This window comes from Platichthys flesus, chromosome 7, assembly GCF_949316205.1.
Source record: "Platichthys flesus chromosome 7, fPlaFle2.1, whole genome shotgun sequence".
NCBI classification, from domain to species: Eukaryota; Metazoa; Chordata; class Actinopteri; order Pleuronectiformes; family Pleuronectidae; genus Platichthys; species Platichthys flesus.
In genome coordinates this window covers 7,988,215-8,011,836 of record NC_084951.1, presented here as the reverse complement: position 1 = coordinate 8,011,836, position 23,622 = coordinate 7,988,215, and the positions used below count along the sequence as shown (strand labels likewise).

General features: G+C 42.7%; 1 protein-coding gene across 2 annotated transcripts in view; it reads left to right on the top strand.

The window, feature by feature from the left end:
- Window positions 1–23,622, top strand: part of agrn (agrin) — a 242,876-nt gene that overhangs the window by 1,397 nt on the left and 217,857 nt on the right. For both annotated transcript variants that reach the window (XM_062391981.1, XM_062391980.1), the window contains exon 2: window positions 459–720. In XM_062391981.1, the coding sequence (XP_062247965.1) occupies window positions 459–720 (262 nt within the window). The remainder of the gene's footprint in view (window positions 1–458; window positions 721–23,622) is intronic.

Genomic DNA, 23,622 nt, shown 5'->3' with positions numbered 1-23,622 from the left:
CGGGGACTGAGTGGAGTAGATTAGAGGCACACAGCTCTCAATCTGGAAACAGAAACCACCACCAAGTGCTGCTGCAATTAGAACAAGCAGGATAACATGGAGGCGAAGGGCCGACTCATGACTGTGCAGAAAGCACAGCCCGGGCTGCGCTTCCTGTGATGCAGCATCTTTGGATGCAGGAAGTGTTTTTGGTTTAGTTTTCCAGTGGCTGGACAAAGTCTGTGCTTGGATCACTTGTATTAGATTAATTAAAATAGAAGGAATATATTAAGATTAACTGTCATTATCTACAATGTCGGTGGATATTTCTCTTGCAGTGGTGTCAATGAAATTCAGGGTAAACCCTCATGCAGATTTCCCAGATTTCTAAGATTTCCCACAGCACCTGCACCTTTTTATGAATGAACATATCATTTTTTCTAGTTTTAACATGTCTTCTTCTTGTTGTTTTTCTAAAGGTGAGGGTCTGGCGCTACTTGAAAGGCAAGTCCAACGTTAACCGAGAAATCCTCCTGGACGGCGGCAACAAGTTGATGATTGGCGGTTTCGGCAACCCGGGCATCTGCGACAACCAGGTAGCCACGGGCGACACTCGCATATTCTTTCTCAACCCTGCCCTGGCCTCCATGGGACCAGAACACAAGAACGAACTCATGCTCAACTCAAGTCTGATGAGGATTACCCTGCGCAACCTGGAGGACGTGGAGCACTGTGTGGAAGGTAAGCAGCCAGTCTGTTGTGAATGGAATGAGACCCAGAGTCAAATCTATGGTGGTCAGAATATATATTACTACAATTTGGAAAGATAAACGAGCGGTGAAGGTAATTTGAAGATTATCAGGGCTCATCTTACTTTACTTGTGATACATTTATAGGACCTGAGCTGTGGTTTGAAGACTCACAGTCACTGTAAATCACTGAAAGAGGCAAGGATTTTATATGTTGGTGGCTGCTGAAATTACATGGTGTCAAACTTTCCCAGAACTGAATGGAACAAGGACACCTGAGTCATTTCAGGAGCTTTGTGGGCATGGCAAGGCTCCAGCTTTTCCCAGCAGAGCCTTGAGGTGGCAGATAATCACCTAGAGGACAGGGGTTGAATATTTCAGAGATGATTCCCGACCTCTGCACCCTAAAGCTGAGCCATTTTGTTTGAGCCAGAGGTTAAACTGCTTTGAACTTACATGCACGTAACACAGGTTCTCACGCTTTTGCTTTTACACTGGGATCAGAGGTTCCCACAATTTAACTTCATTACAAGAAAAAAACAAATGACTCTTAAACTACTCAAGAGCAGAAAGTAGGTGATGGGAGGATGAAAGGTGCCCACACAGGAAAATGGCTTTTTGAGTTTGGGGAAGTAACATTATGTTTTTTTATTCTATCGATTTACATATTATATCTTGAGCATGAAAAGAGTTAATGAAACACTTATATTCCTGTGAGTCCTTTTTTGGTTGAAAAGTAATTTGTCAGGCTCTTATGAGACGAACCCTGCAGCCGTGACTAATAAATCTCAGCATCTACCGTGACGGTGAGACTGTAGCAGCCTGTGCCCCATGCCAGTGAGCAGCTAGCTCGCTGCAGTCTAACTTTTACTGGTGCTTGACAATGTTGGCAGCCGTTCAAAGTTTGACTCTAACACTTAAGATAGGCTTGGAGCTGGGGGGGAATCAGAGCACCAACACCTTGCTGTGTAGGTTTTTCTGGGCCAGTCACTGCTTCAGAGTTGCAGGGTCTAGATTCTGGGTACTTTCCTCTCTGAACAATCTGGGTGGCAGGATGTTCCAATGGATGGAGCTTGTTTGCAGTGTTAAGTTGCATTTGGCACACACATAAAACTTCTTCTGTTTGTCTGTCCGGGCACGAAACACTGCACTGCTAACCTTTTCATTCAGGCCCCCTTTTCTTCTTTTTGGACTCCTCTTGTGGAAAGGGGAGTTTCTTGGCTCTAACAAACTGTCTAGAATGTGCCCTTTTTTGTTTGTGGCTTTGTGTTTGAAGAGGATTTACTTCTCATAACCTTATTTTGTCATATCGCCCTAGAGTACAAAGAATAGCCGCAGAGAATTCTTCAAGAAGTCATCGGGCAAATAGTTAGACAGAGCTCTAGGATGAAGAGGTGTGAAGTGATTTAACACTGTCTTTTGGAAGCTATGGAGGTTTTTGTGCATGAGTCATCCAAAGAGTAAAAGCCTGGGACAATTGTCAGGTGCATATCCCACCCTGAAATCTGTATTAAGTTTTTTTGGGGGGGGAGTTAGCTGGCTTGCCTCCATCCGGAGGAGAATGAGCTTTGAGGCTTGTTCCAGTGCAGAGTTTTAATTAAGAGAGTCAAGTCAGATCCCATCCGTTCTATGCAACCACTACCCCCGGCGACTGTGGGATGTCGGTGCAGCGGGACAAGACTCTACCTGCTGCAGTTCTTATTGTACCCTCCTCTGCTTTCTCCTCATTCTTGACATTTTCGATAGCTAGGATAGACTCAGGAATGCCTGGCAGTGAGCAAGGCTGGGAGGTGCATTGTCAGGGGGGGAAGAAAAACGGCTTTGTGTGAGCTCCTTGCCACTGAGAGTTTGGAGAGGGACACGGACATGAAGGAAAATAGGATGAGTTATGTAGAATGTAGGAAAAACTCAGGATTCTTCTTTTGTACATGTAAGGACGTAGGCCATGACAGATGTTGTGTTTGCCGTGGCATACTTGTCAGCGTTTGGATCAGGGCTGGGTGAAGATAGATGCCGTCAGGCGTTATGTTTCACATTCTTTCTACACCGGTGCTCTTCGGACTGGGCGGTGGCACTTCAGGGCCACTCGGTCCGCGTGTGGGGTCACTTGGCCACTTGCTTTCATCTGCGGCACTGCGGCCCTCCTCAAAGGAGTGTTTACAAGATTTCAGTAAACACTCCCTTTTACATATTTACTGGGAAACTGAGTGGCCCACTTTCTGTTTCCTTGTGCCTTATCTATTCTTACTAATGCCCTCACAGGCATATCTGGTTGAAATAGTGAAAATGTGTTGAACTTGCCGCTTGCCAGGCCAGATAAGGGGACGGCCTTTGGCACTGAAAATCTTTCTTTCTCTGGTCCTCCAGCCACCACTCAGTAAAATGTGCCGGCCCCTGGTTGTGCTGTACAGACACTTGTGTGTCAGACAGGATCAGTCACAGTAATTTTCTGAGTCTTTGGAAACACAAATGAAGTTCTGCTTTTGGAAAAGTGAATGAAAAGGGATTGATTCAAATTCACAGCAGAATGCTTTGTCCTCCAGATTTTGTTAAATGGTAAGAAGAGAGCGTGTGCAGCATCTATTGTTGTTTTATTCTTTCTTTTTCTTTCTTCCTTTGCTGTGTTAATGACAACAAAGAAGGCTGATGTGTTTGGGTTTTGGAAGAGAGGAAGCTGCCTTGATGGAGAAGTGTTGAGCGTACAGGGAGATCGTATCATGTCCTTGCTGTGTTTATCAGCTGCTTTTGTTTCAGCTCTTGATGACATGACGCCATGAGTCTTTCCCTCAAGGCCCTGATGAAGAGCAGCAACAAAGGGCTGTTTCTTCTTCCCGTCTTGATCTCCTCCTCTCTTTCCTTTTTTTTTTCCATTTTTTAAATCTGTCTCTTTTTACAGGAGCAGAGATGAGCCAGTTAGAAATCAGTGCATAGTCATGCAACAGCTGCATCGAAGATTTTGTTTTTATCCCTTTATGCTGCATCTATTTAAGTAGGCAATGCTGAGTGCAGCTAGTATTCTTCATTTGTTGAACAATCAAAACTCCTTGTGGGATGTTAATGATGTTAATGGGGTTTTAAAGCTCAACATACCACTAACTCTTTATGATCTGTGCGTACAGCAGTCCAGAGGCTCACTGGTAATGGGGTTAGCCAGGCTTGCTGAGAACATGATGGGGGTCCTGATTTGCCAGCAGGTGGTCTTGCTTAATGATGGGCGAGCAGGCAGTCCTGTGGAATGCTCCTCGGGGTGGGTGGGATGTGGGTTGACTGTGTGAGCCACCCCTACCCGCCACTGCCCCTCCTCGAGTGTTCCTTCAGCGAGTGAGCCTGGCCTTCGTGGAAAAAAATCTTGTTTGTGCAAGGAGGAGGCCCGGAATCGGCCGGAATACCTTACCTGTGCATGCTCCTACCTGGCTGCCTCCTCCCTCCTCACCTCCACGATATGTGAGGAGATAATGATAGAATGAGGCAAAATGGAGAAGAGTGGAGACTATAGTTTTTAGCCATGGTGTCTACTTCATTTCAAGAAAAATACAAATCCCTCCAAAAATGTACGGGTCTCTTCACACATTCAGTTAATCAGTGCCCTGGAAGAACTTATGTGATGTTGAAGGACACACTACTACATTTGCATTAAAAAAATCATCCACTCTGCTATGGTTATGCCTTGTGTCCACACTACTCCAGCGTTTAAGAGTGGCTAAAACGGAGACATTACCCCGTTCCAGCAGACAACAGCAAGCTTTAGCATCGGCTACCAGTGTATAACGCAACATGGATAATCAATTACAAGCCTTGCTGGTGTTGTCTTTGCTCCCAGCTGTTGTGCAGTTACATTCTGCATTTTATATGATACAACTGCTTACATGCGTAGGAGCCAAGCTATTATTCCAGCAATCTTGGACAATTCTTGTGTCCAAGAGATTTTTTTTAAAGAATTAAACCTGATAGGGACTCTAAAAAACGCTCCTGTGCACAGATTTAAGTTTTCTCCCAGGAATACTCTCAGCTGAGATCATAGTGATTTGTTTGGGTTCTATATGATAAGTCTCTACAGATGCCTCCCTCATTGAATATATGTCATATACTACCTGATTTCACACCTATTTTCTGAAGGGTAATTTTATTTCTAGTGTAATCCCTCCTCTGAGCTCAGTGGAGGTGGTCTTTATATCAGCTGTGCTGGTCTATAAAACTCAGTGGGAAATTCTGTTGCTTGAGTTTGCTGCCTTATAATTTACATATCAGTCTTTACTACCTCCTGTTCATGTTTTTATCTCAACAAGACGTAACAGAGACAGATTAGAACATCACTTCGGCAAAACATGACGACCTCCTGTGTATGTGGCTTTTCCATATATAACAGGCATGTGGGTAATTCCAGAGGGAAGATTTTATTTTATTACGTTGTTGCTGTATAAAGTGTGTGATAACACTATGCAGTTGCACCCAGGTAACGGAACTAAAGAACTGGGCTCTTTATCTACTCCATTTCTCAAGTCAGGGAACCATGCAAAGTCAAGAAGTCTGCAGTCTTTGAATGGATTACGATATGTTCTGAGTCAGACTTCAATTACTTGGTGTAGAGCTTTTCTACAAAGGTGTAGCCATGCAAAATCTATGTATGCTGTGAGGCTTTTTTCAAAGAATGTATGCAGTGAAGTGAACAGAATTGGACAAACAGCAAGGCACGATGGAAGGCTTTGAGGAAAACGGGCAACAAAGGCTCAAAGGGAGAAACAAGGACTGATGGACCCGTTTGCCAGCTAGCCCACACTCACCAGAGTTATTGCACATTTTAGACTTTTAATTAAAAATGCAGGAGAAGAGAACCTGCTTGGCATAGCAATAAAGAACTCTGAAATGAAAAAGCCTTGAAAGATGGAAGAGAGCAACGGATCACTTGGCCTCAGTCCGTTCACCTTGACTTGTAACCCAGCCCAAACCAAGAGTGTATCACTCTCATGCTGATAAGAATCGTAGATGGTATTGATAATAGACCCAGAGACATACATGTAGTGACATGCCTGTCTCTTAACATGCCAACAGTGTACACACAGTGACATTTAACATGTCCAAACATACTGCATATCATGTGAAATGGACAACTATTTCTTTGCTTATACTTGCAAAGTACCAAGAGACGACTCGACTTATTCCATTGATTTGTAAAATACGTGCATGTTCGTTGTATAACACTGAACACTGCTGTACTTCTTAGTTTACTTCCCTTAGGGTAAAATATATTTAAAAGATTTAGATGCTTCTCATTTGAAAATGTATGAACATAATAGCCATCGGCAGAAACAATCTTCCTGGCACAATGTCTCCGACATGGCACATGCATGGCAGCTCTGGTTGTAAAGTCACTCAAATAAAATATGCACAAAAGTGGTTTTCATTAGTGAATTGTGTCATGATCTAGTCACTCAGTAAGTGAGTTGATTTGAAAAGAAGATGTAAAGCTAGCTGGTGTCAAAGTCCCAGTTAAGCTTTCCTTTAGTGTAGGAGGAGGAAAGTAGCAGTGACCTGGGAGGCTCTGGGCAGGGACTTGGATGTACAGTGACCCGTAAAACCTCCCTCTTCTGTCCCAGACATAAAGAGCTCAGAGGACCGGTCTGCATGAGATCGGGGCTCCCCCCGGGAAACTGGATCAGTGACAAAATTCCTGCATTTCTGAAGCAGGGCAGCTGCTGTGGCAAGCACGGCTACTTATTGTCAAAATGCCAAAAACATCAGGTTTGAGGAAAAGGCTTTTGGTGCGACACCAGGGGGGTGAGCAGAGGCCCTAATGTGATTTGTATTTAGGTCAGCTATGCTGTCACTCCAGAGCAGCTCACATCAAGACAAAACGAGGGGAGTGAAGAAGAATGAACAGTTTTTTCTTGCCCTGTGAAGTTCTCTTTGTTGTAGAATACATTAGGGACATCTTTGAAAATCCTTTGGAAATACATCAACTTACTATAAGTTTACTCCATAGTTGGATACATCGCAGGGGTTAGTTACGTTCTGTCACCTTCTGGTTGCTGGCTCATTATTCACTGACTCAATGCTGGTAGATAAGACCTATCATGTTCCCTGTTGTTTCGTGGTATGCACCTGTTGCATACCACTGTCCGTATGCCAGTCAATGAGACTGGGTAACGTAATGCTGGTATCATTGATTCTGCTTCAGCTCTTCAAGCCAGCCTTTCCTTACCATCATGGTTCTGCTGGAAGTTTCCTCCATTCAGACTCAGGTGTACGATTGCATTAAATTGAATGATCAGGCCTGGCTGACAGTGAGTGTTTCAGTTTTATCCCAAAGGTGTTGTACAGGGCTGAGGTCAGGGCTCCGTGCAGGTAGTATAAACTTTATGGTATCTAATTGTTGCAGCAATAAAATACGGTCTCAACAAATCACGTACCTTATCCTTCCTCCCCTACATGGAATCCGATCCTATCAAGCCTGTTTTAACACCAATCTACACTACAATGCTGCACATACAGGAAGTAAGGGAGACCTGACAGTAGGGGGTCTCATGTTCACTGCAACATATCCTGGGATGTTGTGACTTTTCCTGTGCTGTTTTGCCTCTCGGACAACAAGCCAGTCTGCGTTACTTCCTTTCTTTCTTCCCATCCATCTCCCGGTCGATGGGTTGTCACGGTGAACCCATGTGACCTGTCCTTGATGTTTCCTTCTGTGTTTGCCATTATGAGTTTGATTTTCATTTCACCTTCACGTTCTGGTTACGACCTGCACATGTGTCCGTCTGTCATTGTGTGTGTATGCTGACATGTGCCGTGCCTGAAACTTGTTTTGGTTGGCTCTATCCGATGTGTCTCTGATGCAGCGCAGTGGCAGGCAGGACTGATATATGACAGTTTTCTGACCCATTCTGTTTTCGGTGGTTTTATGTCTCCACTCTTAGTGTCACCTCATGTTTAAATCTCCCAGAACCCTTTGTTGCCCCACCTGTTTCCCCTCTCCCCGGCCTCCCTTCTCTATACTCTCACAGTCGTCATTTTCCTCCTCCCAGAGTTCCTCTCTCACAGTCCGGCTGTTCCACCTGTAATTACATCGGAATCCCGTGTCCTGTAAAGCTGTCATACTATTAACTACCAGGTGCAGTTCGTGCCGGCCTGTCAACAGCATTCCATATGCCTCTGTCTGGATCTCCCGCTCGGCTTCCTCAGGAACTTACAGGAGCGAATTATTAAGACGTCAGTTTCAGGATAATAGTGTCTTATTAGAAGTTGTTATATCGGCTCAGTGCCCTTTTATAACCTGGACCTTAAAAGATCCATGTTGTAATAAATCTGAATTTTCCTTTAAAGATGTTCAGAAGACACACTTATCTAAACTTGCTAAAACGAATAAACAGATTGGTGTGTTGATATTGAGCTGCTCTGGGTATTAAATCAGGATTTTCACTTTGGGAATTTAATGGCATCTAAGATGTAAGACTTTCTGTTGTTCTCCTGAGTGATGGAATTTACAAACTGTGTATCTTATGTCAAACCCCTAAAGATGACAACTCTCGTCTGACAGATGAAACCTCTCAGGAATTTCCCCCCTCTTTCTCTCTCCTCGCTCTCTGCCTGCCCTCCAGGCTGACAGATTTCTCTGGCTTTAGGGAGGCTCTCGGCCGGCCCATGTTGTTTTAGCCAACAATGGCAAGGACGTGATGGCTTTCAGAGACAAACACAGATATCTAGCTGAGGATGTCTCACAGGCTTGAGTGTGTAGCTGTGTACACACACATACACATAGAGACATAGACACAGACTTTACCATCTCTCCATCGAACTGAGAAATAAACATGATGTGGTATGTGTCCCTGTGTCTGACCTTTGCTGTGTTATTGCTTTCAACAGTCAACACGTCTCTAAAGTGATGCATCGATGAAATCCTGACATACCTTTGGATTGTAGTTCGACATTACCATAGGAAAAATGTTGTTCTAAATAAGCTAATTGGCAGCCAGCTTATGTGTAGCAAAACACAATGTGACTAATGCTCATGATCCAGGTATGAGTGACATTAACTAAGCTGCATCTTAATGGAACAGTTTTAGAATGTGGATCTTACCAACAAGACACTGACAACATGTCTTCCAGTCAGCAGCTCATTGTAAAACTGATGTTGTGTAATGCGAGTAATTATGAGCTCAGTGCAATCAAGGGATCGAATCTGTGAGTCTAATAATATAATACCATGTGATGGATCTTTTCAGTAGCACAATGAACTTCAGATGACTCAGCTAGTTATTCAAAAGCAAATGAGAAACGTGAAACACAATTACCCTGGAAGATGGCCTCGGCATGCAGTAGGTCGGAAGCCAACAGAGATATGGTAATTCAAGGACATTTAATGGAAATGCTGTTGGCTCTTAGACACTGAGAGTACAATGAGAAATACGTGCAGCGCTGATGACCTTGAACTATTCTTCAGTTGGTTCCTGGTGCCATAAACTCTGTACAACCCATTTTCTTCCTTACATGAGGAGGATCGAGTTCAACTACTTGGATGATGAATAACTATAACAGAGAAAGTATGAACAGTAATATATCAGAGACAATGGAAAGAGAGGTGAGATCCATTATTAAATAGAATTAGTGATGAGAGTTTGAAACAGACAGAGAAGGGCACAGTTGAAAATAAGTGGAGGAGTAAGCAGAATAAAGAAGATAAGAAAGTACAAAACAAGAGAATGTTGAAGTTTGAGTCGGTGAAATGAAAGGAAAAGGAAACAGCAAGAACTCACATGCGAGGGTCAGTTTTTCTGAAATGTGATTGAACACTCCTTTTAAAAAGCTACAGGGTTTGACATATTAACCATCAAATAAAATAATTAAAAATGCCTGTGTTATCTTGTCCTTTGCTTTGCTTTTCTCTCACATTCTGCTGCACCACCCAACAAAAAATGGGAGCAAGTGCCATGAGGCAGCTTTTAGCATTTTCCAGCAGAAGCACGGTGCCTCGGAGAGTCTTGGCCTAAAGGAACAAGTTCTATTACAGCCTGCGAGCTGTTGCCAGGGGTATGCCCAAATCAGCTTCCCTGAATCCCACCTTATTGTCACTCTGAAGCCCCGTACACCATTTTACCCAGACACTTGGCCTTAATACCATGCAGCACTGTCTGCCATGTTTGAAATTCCACAATATTCTCTTGCAACCATTATAACAACAGCGACAACTCCAAAAAAGATTTCAGAGCAGTCTTTTTCCTTCTGCACTGAGTGGGTAGAAGCATGTCCTGGAAGAGCACTTGAAGCAGACATGTTTGAGGGGGCTCTTAGGGAAATATATGAGCCCTGAGACGGATGGAGGCGTTGAGTGTGGAGAGTTTGGGTTTGCACTGTCTTGGTTTTTCAGCAGGCGACACAGCCTGTTTGGACAAGTTGTCGGAAAAAGAGCATCGTAGATAACTCAGGCCTTCCTTGTTCTTCTGTGCACAACAGGATGAACTTCCACAGTTTTCCAAGTTGACAGCATGCAAGTGTAATGTATGTTTAAAGGAGAAAACATGTGATGTCCTGTCTTTTACTTGTTGCCTGCAAGTCTTTTACATTTACATTTGTCTCAAATTAATCTATTGATATAGTAATGTACTGTATGTTGTCAATTGTGAACTATGTGTGTATTGTTGCACCCTTTCAAAAGGAGAATTTCTGTCACCTGGGATAGACATTCCTGTCTATCTATCCATCCAAACCTAGATTTTGGGTTGGCTTGGACTTTATTGATGATAGATTTTTGATTGACTTTCTCTGGAGGTATATGGTACCTGCATTTTATATTTTTTTGTTGTTTGGGAGCAGTAGTTTTATCTTTTTGAGAAATGTGAAGGTTGGGAGAACTCTGCCAAAACACATAATTTTTTCTCATCCAGGCTCACAGTTGATCTTGATCAGGCCTTGGTTACAAATTTCCCAATGGAATTCCCCAGGGTCCCTTTTCCCCTATTGACTTCCCAGGCCTCATTCTGGTACAGGCAGGGTTCAGGCTGCTACAGGCCTATCCAGCCTCCAGGCGTCCAATTCCAGCCAAGGGAAGAGTGAAAGGCAACAGCTCATCCTCCAGTTAGCCTTAACCTGAGGCTAAAGGGAGTGTGGGTTGAGAGGTTGAATCAGGGTCAGACAAACACCCCCCTAAAGAAACCCTTGAAGCACTCCCAGAGTGGCAATCAAGCAGAAATCCACGGTCTTTTCCAACTAAGTAACTGCTGCTCAGAGTTATGATAAAAATCCCACATATAATATAATAAGCATTGAGCTGTAATAGCGTTGCATCAAACAAGCATCTCTTATTATCAGTCTTGCTTTTATGTTTGTTTGCATTTGAAACTGTCCTACATTTAAATGATCTGAAGGCTGAGCCTGAGACTATTTGAGCTTAACAAGTCTGCTGTATTGAAATCAGGATGTGTGTGTTATGTGTTTGCGTGTGTGTGTGTGTGCTCTTGTTCCAAAGTACATCCACCCCCTTCTTCTTCTTTTCATGGCTATATTGGTGCTAAAGTGGTGTGTTTGTTGCCCCCACTCGAGCCGAATCTCTTCTTTGTCCCTGTGTGCTTTTTTGTTTTGCATGTCTGTGTGTATGTGAGTCACCCTTAAACACGCTGTTGTATTCGATCTATGCTTCTCTCTGTCCTTCAGTATGGCTCTCTCCTTCTCTGTTCATTCTGTGCAGATTGAACTTGCTGGTTACGATGCTAGTGGAATCTTGATCAGCTCCAATTTACATCAAGACAATGGCAGGAATTGAAAGGCGATTTCTCTCCTTTTCCTCTCCTCTCCCCTCCTTGAACCTCCTATTCCCTGTTTTTGTCCTCCTCTCTTCTTCTGCGTCTTTGCCAACAGCCTCCACACCACCTACTTTATTGTGTTTTTTTAGAAGATGGGTGTCATGAGAGACAGAATATAATGGATGGAGAGGGAGCCTCTTTGACAGTAGACCAAGCTAAATGCTTCTGGACTTCATCTGTGCCCAAAAGGACACAGCCCTCCTGATAATGAACTCCACACTCTTGTCAGTCGCGCACACACACACTTACACACACACACACATTAAAGCCTAACATAAGCTTGTGTTGGCAGAGCCGGCCTTCTGACAGTAGTTTCTTAGTGGCATTGTGCATACATGGCAGAACACCACACTGTACCATCAATTGAGATAAGCTTCATTTGGCATCAAGGTATGATAGTCACACATTCCAACTCAAACACTGATCCTGTTTGACAGAATTCACCCTCAGAAATAGCAGGCTGCACTGTGCACAAGCATAAATCATCTCATATTTGACTAAGTGCTGCAAAATTAAAATTAAAGTGGCGAACACCCAGAAATAATCAAAGGCAGAACAAACAGAAGTTAGATCGCTGGGGATTATCGATTAGAAATTACAATTAAAGGAATTTAAGTTAAGGAATACATTTTCAAGTAATTTGTAGTGATTTCAGGTAAAAGGAAGAAAATAATTTAAGATAAAAGCAGTTGTTCCAAACTCTGGATGAACTTGAGCGCCATGGAGCCTAAACCAGTTATTTGTCCTTGTTTAATGTGGTCAAGTCAAAAAAACGGACATGGAATTAACATATGATGCCCCCCGCCTCATCCCGCGACACCATTTTGGTCACTTAATCCAAAAAAGTTTACCAAAGGGTCCTCTAAATAATCAGTAAACTGGATTTATTTCCCAGAACAAACACCCAGTGAAGTACAAACAATTCACATCACCAGAATAGCAATATAATATGATATTTGTTTTATTGTTTGTTGTATTTGGCTTTGGAGTAACATTTTCTAGCCCTTGTGTCTGAAGTGTTCTGTCTGCAGGCCATAGACTAGTGATTTAATCTCAGGGGGAAAAAGTCAGCAGCTGCTCAAAGATTTATTTTGTCATTCAGTATATTTTCACATTTCTTGCACAAACTGTGTTCTGGTTTTGCCTCGGGAGACTGGGGATCTGTCTGACTGCACCTAAATCAGCAAATGAAGAACTGCCAAAGGAGTTAGATCATTCCACTTTATTATTTAACAATGAGAAAATGTCAATTTTTCATTCTCCATGCCCTCTTCCTGTCCTCCAAGGCTTTGTCCACTGTGACGGACACCTGAAGCATCGCTATCCCTCAACTGAAAATGATAACAAACAGAAATGGACGCCATCGAGACTCAGAAGCCCAGGAGGCATTTGGCCTCCCAGTTTACAGTTGGTGGATTACCTGCAGTCAGTCACGGCCATTATGTTTACGTTTCGCTCACTTTAGCCTGACCATCAGTACTTTGAATGAGCTGAAATTAGACCCATGCAAATCACTCAGATGGTTTGAGATGAACTGCTGACAGTGAGGATGAGGCCTCATCACCTCCTCTCTGTGGAGAGCCATTAGAGTCTGATGTTTATTAAAAAGCCCTTTTCCCAAGAGTTTAGCTTTATTAATGGTTATGTGCAGAGTGGGGTGATCGTCGTGTATCATCCTGATTCTTGTGTCTCTCAGTGTCTCTTTTCCTCTGATGTGTGCACAGTTGAATTGTGGTATGTATTTGTGTAAACATGTGAATGAAGCAGAGCACCAGGGCATGGTGTGGTACCTCTGCAGGGCAAGCTGACAGTTTTTTTTTTATTCTGCTCCTCTCCGACGCTAGTTGGGAGAATTGAAGTGTGCAGAGAAGAAAGAAGGAGAAAGAAGTTGTTTTTTCATTAACAGCAAACTCTGAGAACAAAATGCTTTCAGACTTACTCGTTTATTAAGCACAGAAAGGGAGCTTGAATTTGTCAGGGGAGGTTGGGTGCTTAATTATTGTATCTGCCGGGGAGTTGTTGAGCTAGGATTGTGGAATACACACCCAGCCTCGGAACAGATTGTAAATTATCACCCTCAGGCCACCGCCACAGCTTCTCCTTTTTAGATCAGTGTTGACAAAGGCTCGGAGGCCGGCTTTTGGTGGGGTGTGGAAGGCTGGGGGGTAGCCTTTGTTGTTGGCTTCTTGTCTTTTTGAACCCTCTCCTCCCAACCACCTGTCTTCCATCATGGCCGATTATCAAAGATCTGAAGTTGAGCTCAGTGCACATGCTAACCAGTCCTTAGACTAGGATTATCATCCCCTTTTCTCATTTTGTGAGATGAGGGGCAACAAAAAATGTTTTTACAGGTTGGGGGGTTATTGAAAAGAATGATCCCCCCCCCACCCAAAGCATTCACCACCTTGAGGCAGCAATCTCAAGTTCATGGCAGGAGGAACTGTGGGGAGGAGAAAGGATTAAGGAGAAGGGACCAAGGCATCTAAAGACTGAGTGTATTGTTGCTGCCTGTTCATCAAAGCATAAAGAGAGCTCTGAAAGACTGACAGGAAGGGGTGTATTATGGAGGTACACTGCTGTCCTCTGTCTCTATCACACACCCACACAGATCCAAAAACGTTCACATAAAATGTTGCCCTGAACTCGGAGATGCCACACTATCATTCTCCGTCCTTCTGTTTTGTCTTTATCTGCAAGAGGCATTAAACCATTTGGAAGCGGAATATTTGTGAAGGCCTACAGCTAATTCTGTAACTCAAAAATAATGACTGTAAACCCATCATACAATCGGGGGTTAAAAGCAACAACTTTGTCCTTCCTTCAGGACTTACCTCCAGTGTATTATTCATTCCACTATGTAGAAATAATTTTCAAGACATATAGTTAAGTGCATCTTTGACTTTCAATTGCAGTGTAATGTTGTGCAATGTTGAGTCAGCTGTTGTGGTTGTGTTAACATGACCACACAGATCCTAAAAACCAGCCAGTCCCCATGGGTCTCTGCAAGGAGATTCGGAAAGTCCCACACATGCACTCACCCGAGCACACTTCATCCTGCCCATTCTGGGTTCGCTAGGTTCTCATGTCGGGAGATTATTCACAGGGATTTCGTTCTAAATGAGGTGAAATTATTGCTCTCAGTGAACCAAGTCTTTCAGAAGTCACTGCCAGGGCTTGAGCTGCCGCTTTTTGTTCTGCTTCCCTTTGTTGGCCGGCGTGGCGGAGTAACCTGACCCCGGATCTGACAGGCGCTCAACTTAAAGAAAAAGCAATCTTTAGCACTGACTTTAAGTTTCAACCTTTGTCATAGTGATGACCATGAACAACTGTCATGGCCTGATACGTTGGTCTTCCTGTAACTCTACTACTACTATATGTTTTGTTTTGCAAATATTTGCACTTCATATGGTGCATTTTAACAATATTTAAAGATCCAACGATCTGATTGTACTTTCTACTTATGATTATTTCATTTGCTTGTTTTAAGCTTTGAACTTTTTAAGTGATATAATTAGTGCTGTAAAAGGAAAGAACATTTATCTGTCTCTGAATCTCAAGCCAGCTATCACATTTTTATGGTTTGCAGCTTTTTGGGTTTAGGATATTTTCCTTATTTTTGGATATTTTACTAAATTAACAAGTTCATGGAAAATTTAAGAAATCAGTTCCTGAAACTCATCATCTTGTATTAGTTTCTTTTAGGGCCACGTGCTGTAAAGGCACATAGCCAACTGGTGTTTGTCTAAACTTGGGAAACGGAAACTAGGAGGTACGACATTTCCCAGTTAGCACAACTTAGCACTTACTTCCCACATTCTTCACCGAGTCCTCAGAGGCAGGGATTGCATGTTGCTGTTGCGTAGCTCTGCTCCTTCCAGGCCTGGCTGCCTGCCATGCTGTGGGCCTGTCAGTGAGTGGAGGCACTTGTGTGGTCACTCAGTAGTGCTGTAAATGCCTGCATGCACAAACACCACGTCACTTTGATGTCTGGACCACAGGTTTATTTAACATTTGAAGACAGTGAAGTGAGACAAGACTGCTTGTGTTTTACTGTGTGTGTGTATGTGTGCACAGCTCTCTGTGCATGTAAAGCATTTGACTGGGAAGTGCACATAAACTCAGCTTCACAGTTCAAACCTTCCTCCTCCGCCTCGGCCGTCCTTTAGGTTCCCTTCTGGCCTCCGAGTCATCTGCAAACATCGTTAAAATACTCGACGCTGGGACTGTTGGCCTATTCCAGGAGGCAGCGGAGGATGTTTGCGCCGGTCCATTATCAGTTTCACCACAAGTTCAGTCATTCAGATTACTTCAGCTGAATGGCAGCCAAATGCAAACACCCCAGTGATATTTCCATTCCAGATTCATCCACTTGCTTCATGCCTTTCCAACTTGGGAGCGACCTGTTCTGCTGTGTTGCTCACAGAGGGCTGAAGCGCAAGGGGGAGATCCTGGAGGGACGAGTGTTAGCAGGGCAGAGCCTGGCTACATTTGGAGTTCTTTTTTGACTGGGGGAAGGGGGTGTGTTACTGTGGTTGGGGGTCTTCTCCTGCTGTTTGGCCGGCCCTTTTGTCTCCCTAATGACCTGGCTGTGTAAAGTTAGCCGCTCTATTCAGAAGGCATTAAGGGTCATTTTACCTGACGCCAGCCATTTCCCCCATCGCAAGCCTGGGGGAAGGGAGATGTTTGAGAAGTTCCTATGCACCGGAAAGCCACGTTGCCTTTTGGACACAACCAGCGTTAACCATCTTTCCAATCACTTTTGTCTTTGTTAAAAGAAGCGGTTCTGTTCATGTGATAATGTCGCACTTTATTGATTCTTTTGAGGATTTCACTTGCCCCCACCCCTTCTCATGGAGGTCAGAGGTTGTTGTATAGTTGCGGCACAACAACACTGGAGCTGGTAGGGATTCACTGTCTTGCTTGAATACACTTTAAGTAGATGCTTGGCAACAAATAGGCTTGAACCTATATTCTTCATTTCAGGGCATATTCCAAGAATTTTTGTCTAACGTCAGCATAGTTTCAACTGGTAGTACAAAGGCACCTTAAGCATCTGTTGTGTCAGGGCCTCTGAAAGAATTCTTATCAATCATGTTTAATAAAATTAGAATAACAATTATGGAAAAAAGGGACTGGTAGGGAAACATTGAGATTCCAAAGACTTGACAACAGCCCGGAAAGACATTAGACCTTTTCAAGCATGCCACTTAGACATATTGATTCAGCTTCCATAAAATGCCTCAGATTATTTTTTCAGTGACTCAGTTTTCTCGTTGTGCATCGAAAAGCAAGTCGATGTCGAAGATACAAAAAGACCATGAAATCAATACATCTTATAGCATGTTTATGACTAGAACCAAACTGCACATGTCAGATTATGTGAAGTCAAATGTTGATGAAGCTTAACTTAATTAACTGAGCAGCATTAAGTTAGAGAGAGATGTTTTTCTATGAAATATCTTCATTTAGCATCAACACAGGTAAAAAAAAAAGCCCACATTTCAGGCCATCTCAAAACAGGAGAAGGGACAGTGTTTTCGATGAAGGTGACATCTTGAGGTTTTCCTCTTTCAGACCTGAAATACTTCACGTATTATTTGGTGAAATCATTAACCCCAACCTGGTTATTCATCATAATTACATATAATAAGGGTTACAGCACTAGCATGACCCTTTTCATAGCTTTCCGTTGCCCTAGTACTGTACCTGCTCGGTTGCTAAGGAATTTGCACTTAGGTAATGAAATGCTCATTGCTGATGGGTGCACTTGATTGTGCTGAGACTGAGCAAACAGGGTCAAATGAGAGGTAAATGGCAACTAGAGAGGGAGAGAGAGAGATGGGGATGGACCAAGTGAACGACAAGCACATTCTGTATTAGAGACCTGGAGGAGAAAGGATGGCAAGTCTGCTGCTGTTGGCACAGATCCATCACGAGTCTGACAAGTCTACTTACATTGTGTTCACTCCACAAATCTTAACTCTCAAGGATATTTGAGAAGGACAGATTGAAGGCTTTGCAAGAAATAAGGAGCTAGAATCAGTATCTCACAATTTTCTGCAAAATGTTTGGAATCAAAGTGAATACAACCTTTGAGTGTAACAATCCAATTTTTGCCTGCTTTTATTCAGATTAACAATGACAAAACAGAAGCAGACAGACCATTCACTCAGTAATTACTTTGGTGAGATCACTTTCTGTATAAATGAACGAATGATTGCCAAACGGAAATGAAAACAGAATCAAATTTGTTAAACACTTGAAGACGTCACATTCAACAGCCCACTGACCTTTACATAAATGCATTTCGTAGGTTGTATTTCTATTTATTTTTCGGTGACTTTCTGTCATTTTCTTATCGCTACTTCTATTTCCCCCAGTGCCCATTATCGGTTCTATCTCTTCCCCCTGCTGATAGCCCCACCCTTTGCCCAACCTCCATAATATGCACAATCACCTCCACGCCACTTTGGCTCCATTACATTCGAGCCTCCCACAATCAATGACCTTTGCTCCTACCTTTTGATCCCTGTCCTCAGATTCTTCCCAGCATTGTGGTGACTTAGACTACATTCATGCTTCAAAAATTAGCTAGTCATAACAAGACTACCATCTTTGTCACCTGCCTGCTCGTATGTTTGGAACCATTTCAGCGGGAGCTGAGGTCTGACAGCCAGGTTGCAATCTTTGATTATATTCCCGCAATGAGTAACAGCTCAAGTTAACAATGAAACCTGAGGAGGCCATTTAGTCGAGTATTTGCGCCTCTGTTGACTTTTGGACATTTCTCGAATTCCTTCGTCCATTCATGTTTTGTGTGTATGCTGTCACGTGTCAGTGCACCGGTGGCCTTGTTCTGGTGTAACTTCCAACAATGCTGTGCATCCTGCACTCAGATATAATGAGCGCCTAGTCCCGCCATCAAACGTCCTTTAATCAGTGGCATTGGCTAGGGTTAATGTTTCATGTCATTATCAATTATGTCATTATCAGGACATTTACTTCCCATAATATCTGAGAGGGACATCAAAAAGAGAAAGGAGGGAATTTTTTCATGCTGGAAATGGTTGTTGATTAATCTTCTGTGATTGATTCACTTACTTTCTCAACAATACTGTTACAAGAGTAGGTCTAAATTATGTATAGTCCGAAAATGAAAGTAAATACTGCAATATGGCTTTTGGTAAAACTTACAAATAAATCTGCAGCTTGATACTATTAATTTTACTCATCAATCTTACATTACATTTTCTTGCTACATATTTCTACCTCTGCGCCGTTTGATTGTTCCTTTCTGAGTCTCTGGAAATGGCTGCTTAGCCATATAATCTGTACATAAACGCTCAAACGCCAAGGGTGACATTTATTGAAACTGCACACTGGCTAAATTGCCACTTGTGACATGGAGGCATTTACAAAAGTCTGTACTGTGGATGCAGGTGTTTGCGGAGTAGCAGAGGGGAGGACGAGCAGAGATGACGGAGTATGTGGGAGAAAGGAAACATTATTGAGTCTGGAGAAATCAGGGTGGAACATTCTGTAGAAGGACACAAATTCAGTCTTTTAGCTCACTTGTTCAATGTGGGAAGTCTCACACACAAAAGAAAACAGACAGAGCAGGGTGAATTGGAAGCCAGTCTTGTGCCTAGACAACAATCGATGAAGCGGTAAGATTTTGATTCTCAGGGTTAAGATCTCTGACGAGCAGCATGGTGCCCTTCAGCATAAAGTTCTTCACTTTTTTTTATTCAAGTGTCAAAAAATCGCCATGCAATATTGTGTATACATTTTTGGGGCTTGAAAGCTCTGGTAAACCTGAGTTTGACGAAAATAGCTGTGCTTCATTGGTCTAGCAGGCCTCCTGACTGTGAACCACGTACCTGGCCTTAATGGCTGCACTTCTTAGCTCACCTCGGTCCTCTCAACATGTTTTTCTTGTACACTCTGCATTTGGAGGCTGCGTTGGAATTCAGGCTATTGTGATAAGTCGCAGTGATTGAAGGTCGCAAATGCAGGTGCAATGACTCAGTGTTTGCTCATTTGGATTTGTCAATTGGCAGTGATAAGGAGCAAGGAGGGCTGGAGTGACACAGAGAGAGAGAGAGAGAGAGAGGGAGAGAGAGAAGGAGAGAGGTGAACAACCGGTTCATTAAAGCAGCTCACTAAATGATTTACAGGGGTTTGAGAAATGCACTCAGCCAAGTAAGCGAGCCGAGATGAGAAACAGAGGGTGAATCACAACAGCACTGTTTGTGTCAGATTTCCATGTGTCCGTGTGCCAGACTATAATTAAACACACTGAAGCTCAAATAGTCACTAGTGCTGTAAAACACCACAGACCTCTGGGCCAGTTTGTGGAGCACTTTTCATTGTCTCTCCACACACAGTCAACATGACATGACCTGCGGGTAAAATCTGGAGAAATAGCTCTGGAGTTTACTCAGAGTTTGCCTTTCACACAGGTTTTCAGCAACAAATCATCTGTATCATTCAGGCAAGGGGAGGAGCAGCTGGTCGCAGCAGACAGAGGCAGGAAGTGACGTAGCAACACCGCTGCAGGGGTCATTTTCCTGACAACACACAGACACTGGTTTTGCCTCCGATCACCACAAGCCCTCTTTGTCGGTGTCTTCTATGTGTGTCTGTGTCACTGCTTTTTCACTATTTGTTTTTTTCATTTTTGAATCCCCTGCTGTGTTCACACATCGTCTTCTCCTAGATTTCTAGGTACATTTTACTTGGAGGTCAGGCGGATCAAGTGCATGTTTGAAAACAGCTCTATGTGACTATATAACATGTTTTCTATGAAATTAAAAATAATATAGCCTAAGGGGTCGTTTTTACAGATGTAAGTTACAACATCAGCTGTTTCCTCCGTCCACCTTAATGACTCTTATAGTGTGTCACTGGCAAAGGCCTCTTGTAACGTCCGAGTGTGGGATTTAATTTGAGCACTTGACTGAACTGTTGTGGCTGTCATCCTTTGAATCTCTCTGTATTAATTGAAGTGATTCTTATGTAGGTGGTTAAAGAGACTGGAGATGTTTGAGCCTGTCCATGAAGACCAGCCCAGCAAATAATTTACATGTATAGTTTACCACGATCCATGCATGACCCTGCCTGCAACAGAAGAAGACCCCCTTTGAGTTATGAGCTGTTCATTTGGTCTTGGCTCTCCAGGGACCCTCCCGGTTCAGGGAAGAAAGATATAGAATAATATTATACGAAAGACGTTTTCATAATATTAAGCAATATGTACAATATATAATCATCTAGATCTAGATTACTACTGAATTTTACTGCAGAGAGCTTTTGCTAAAACATCAGTGTCACGCTCTTTTGTAAGGTTTGCTCCCACTTATCACCAAGAACATTTTTGAGGGAGTGGATTACATCTAAAGTCGGTGTAAAGATGCAAGTGGCGGTGTGTTTGTTTTGGAAGGTGTCCATTGTGGCAAAGAAAGTGTTTCAACTTGAGCAGAAGATTTGTTCTTACCCCGTGTCTTGATGACTCAAATTCATGACCACACATAGACAATATGAGACACTGAGATTTGCGTGAGACATAATACACACTACACTAGTGATTTCAGAGGAATCGCACAGCTGTGTTAAATCTGATAATAACATAAATAGACCAGAATGCAATGCATCCATAACACATGTTAAGGATGGGAAACAGCTTGATCAGACACAGCCCAGCATTCATGAACTGTTTGATGTACGTACATTCTCATATTCTTGACTCTAATGGGAATCAGCCAGCACATGCTTGTGTCAATGAGGTCTACAAAAATACATTGTTGGAATTAAAGAAACCCACAGCCTGGAACTTGAGTTCAAGATTTGCACCTTGAAATCTCATTTTTTGTTGAGAAAAGGTTTATATTATTTTTGTCCCCTCTAGATATTTTGGTAAATTTCTTTATTTTCTGTACAGAAGTTTCTATTTTTTTTTCAAAAATACAACATGATGATGTAGTCTCATTGACATTGGTGCCAAATTATCATGGTCTCGTCTTAGTAATGGAAAGTAATTGCTAAAGTTTAAATTACAGTGGTTATTTAAGTTAATTTAATGCTACAGGAACAACATTCGATAAACCTATACAACCATACATGTTATACAAATATAACATTTGCTTACTTATTGAGGGAATTCCTGGTGTGCTAATAACCCATTAGGTACAGAAAACTATATCTGCGTTTATATTACACAAATATTATTTCGAAAGATTGCCTTGGTCCAGGGGACAATTTTAATCCCCCCCAGATTAACCGAATCAGATCCCACTAGGAAGGGTTGCGCTCATGTCTAATGTTCTCAATAACCTCCTCTGCTTTGCAGCCCGCTGGACTTCGAGGGGTAAGCATAAGCCTTTGACATCTGGTTATAATTTCTCAACATTTTAAATTGGATATTGGGATTAGCCTGGGCTAGCCATGTGTCCCTGGGCTCACTGTAAGGGGCAGAGAATCCTTGACTTTCCCATGGCTCATAAAGCAATCCTAGCACTTCCACTGCAAAGTAATGAGAAGCTGTGGATCTCAGGTTCAACCACGGGGGTTAAAAACCAAAGCCAGAGATCCACCACTGGCCTGGACCATAGCCCAGACAGTAGAGTGAACTGCTGTCAAGTAAGCCCCTGGGCTACAAACACAAACCATTCAGTAGAACAAAAGACAAAACCAGTGAAACCAAACCCTAAGAACTGCTTCAATTTCCCTCAGGTTTAGTTAACGTTTAGGGAAAAACAAGACATCTCATCATCTGTCTGATAAGTCATCACAGTTGGAGTTCTGCAATTTTATTCATGTGGACCGTAATTAAATTATAATTTACAGTTTTTATTGGCACATTCAACTGAAAATGTAATTATCTGTCCGGCCCAAAAAAATAGTAACATGGCTTTCATTAATTTGATGATAAGAGCATTCAATGTTCATAAAGATAGTGAGGTTGAGGCTTTTCTTTTATTCTTTGGCTAAAGGCATAACACTGAAAAGCTTCATGAATGACAATATATCTACTCGCACACACAGTGTTAGATCTCAGTTTGATGTTCAGACGATAGTTTGTGATGCAGCGTTTTTTACATTTTCCCTCAAACTTCTTCATCTACTGAGTTTACTAGTAATTGACTCCGTTTTCCAAAATGGTTTTCCACAACCTCCCGGGAATATATTTAAAATATGAATTCTGTTTGCAGGATTTCCAAGATTATATGAGAATACTTTGAAGGTAATGGCGATGATGATGATGATGAGGGACACTAAAGCAAACAAGGCCTTACTCTTCTACCAGTCTGTCACCAGTGTTGCAGAACATTTTCTGCCACTGTACCCTGTCACTGAACTAACAAAGTATCCCCGTTCTGTTTACTGCATTTTGAAAAAGTCACAGTTTCTCTCCTGGAAGTCATGCTCGAACATCTATGTTGTCCTCCAGTGATTTAGCTCCCAGAATGCCACCTGCAAAACATCACAGCCACTTTATTATCAGTCCTCTTCTACAAGTAGGTTGTTATATAGCTCTCGCTCATTGTACTACAGTTTTACATCACTTTGTCTCCTCATAAAATGAAACCTCATTTCGCTTTTTGTAAATTGAATACATCCCGAATGGCTCAATGGCAACAGGTCTCGGATCATAAACATTACTCAAGCTCTCCCCATAGGCAGATAATTAATTGCTGGTAAAGTATACCACATTGCTGAGTCCATCATGTTCGGTCCCCCTCAATAATCCCCCATGTTTCAGCTTTCTCATCCAGATCAACTTAACCCCCCCCCCCCCACAGCCATCTCCTGACTCGTTTTACCATGGCGATTACCATGGGAACACCCCTGCCAAGCCTTGTTAACCCCCGACCTCTCAGAATCTAGTTCTTGACAGCTGGCCTATAGTAGCTCCATCCCACCACATCCTCACCATTGACCCAGGAAGTGCTGCCTTCTCCCATCGGAGGTGGCCTCCAGGTTGGGAAAACCTTGGCACCCCTCCAGTGGACATCCCAGCCAATTTCTCTCCAGGCACTCAACTTATTGAGGAGTAGGAGGTTTTTTATTTGCTTAAAGGAAAAGGAAAACCATGGAGAAGA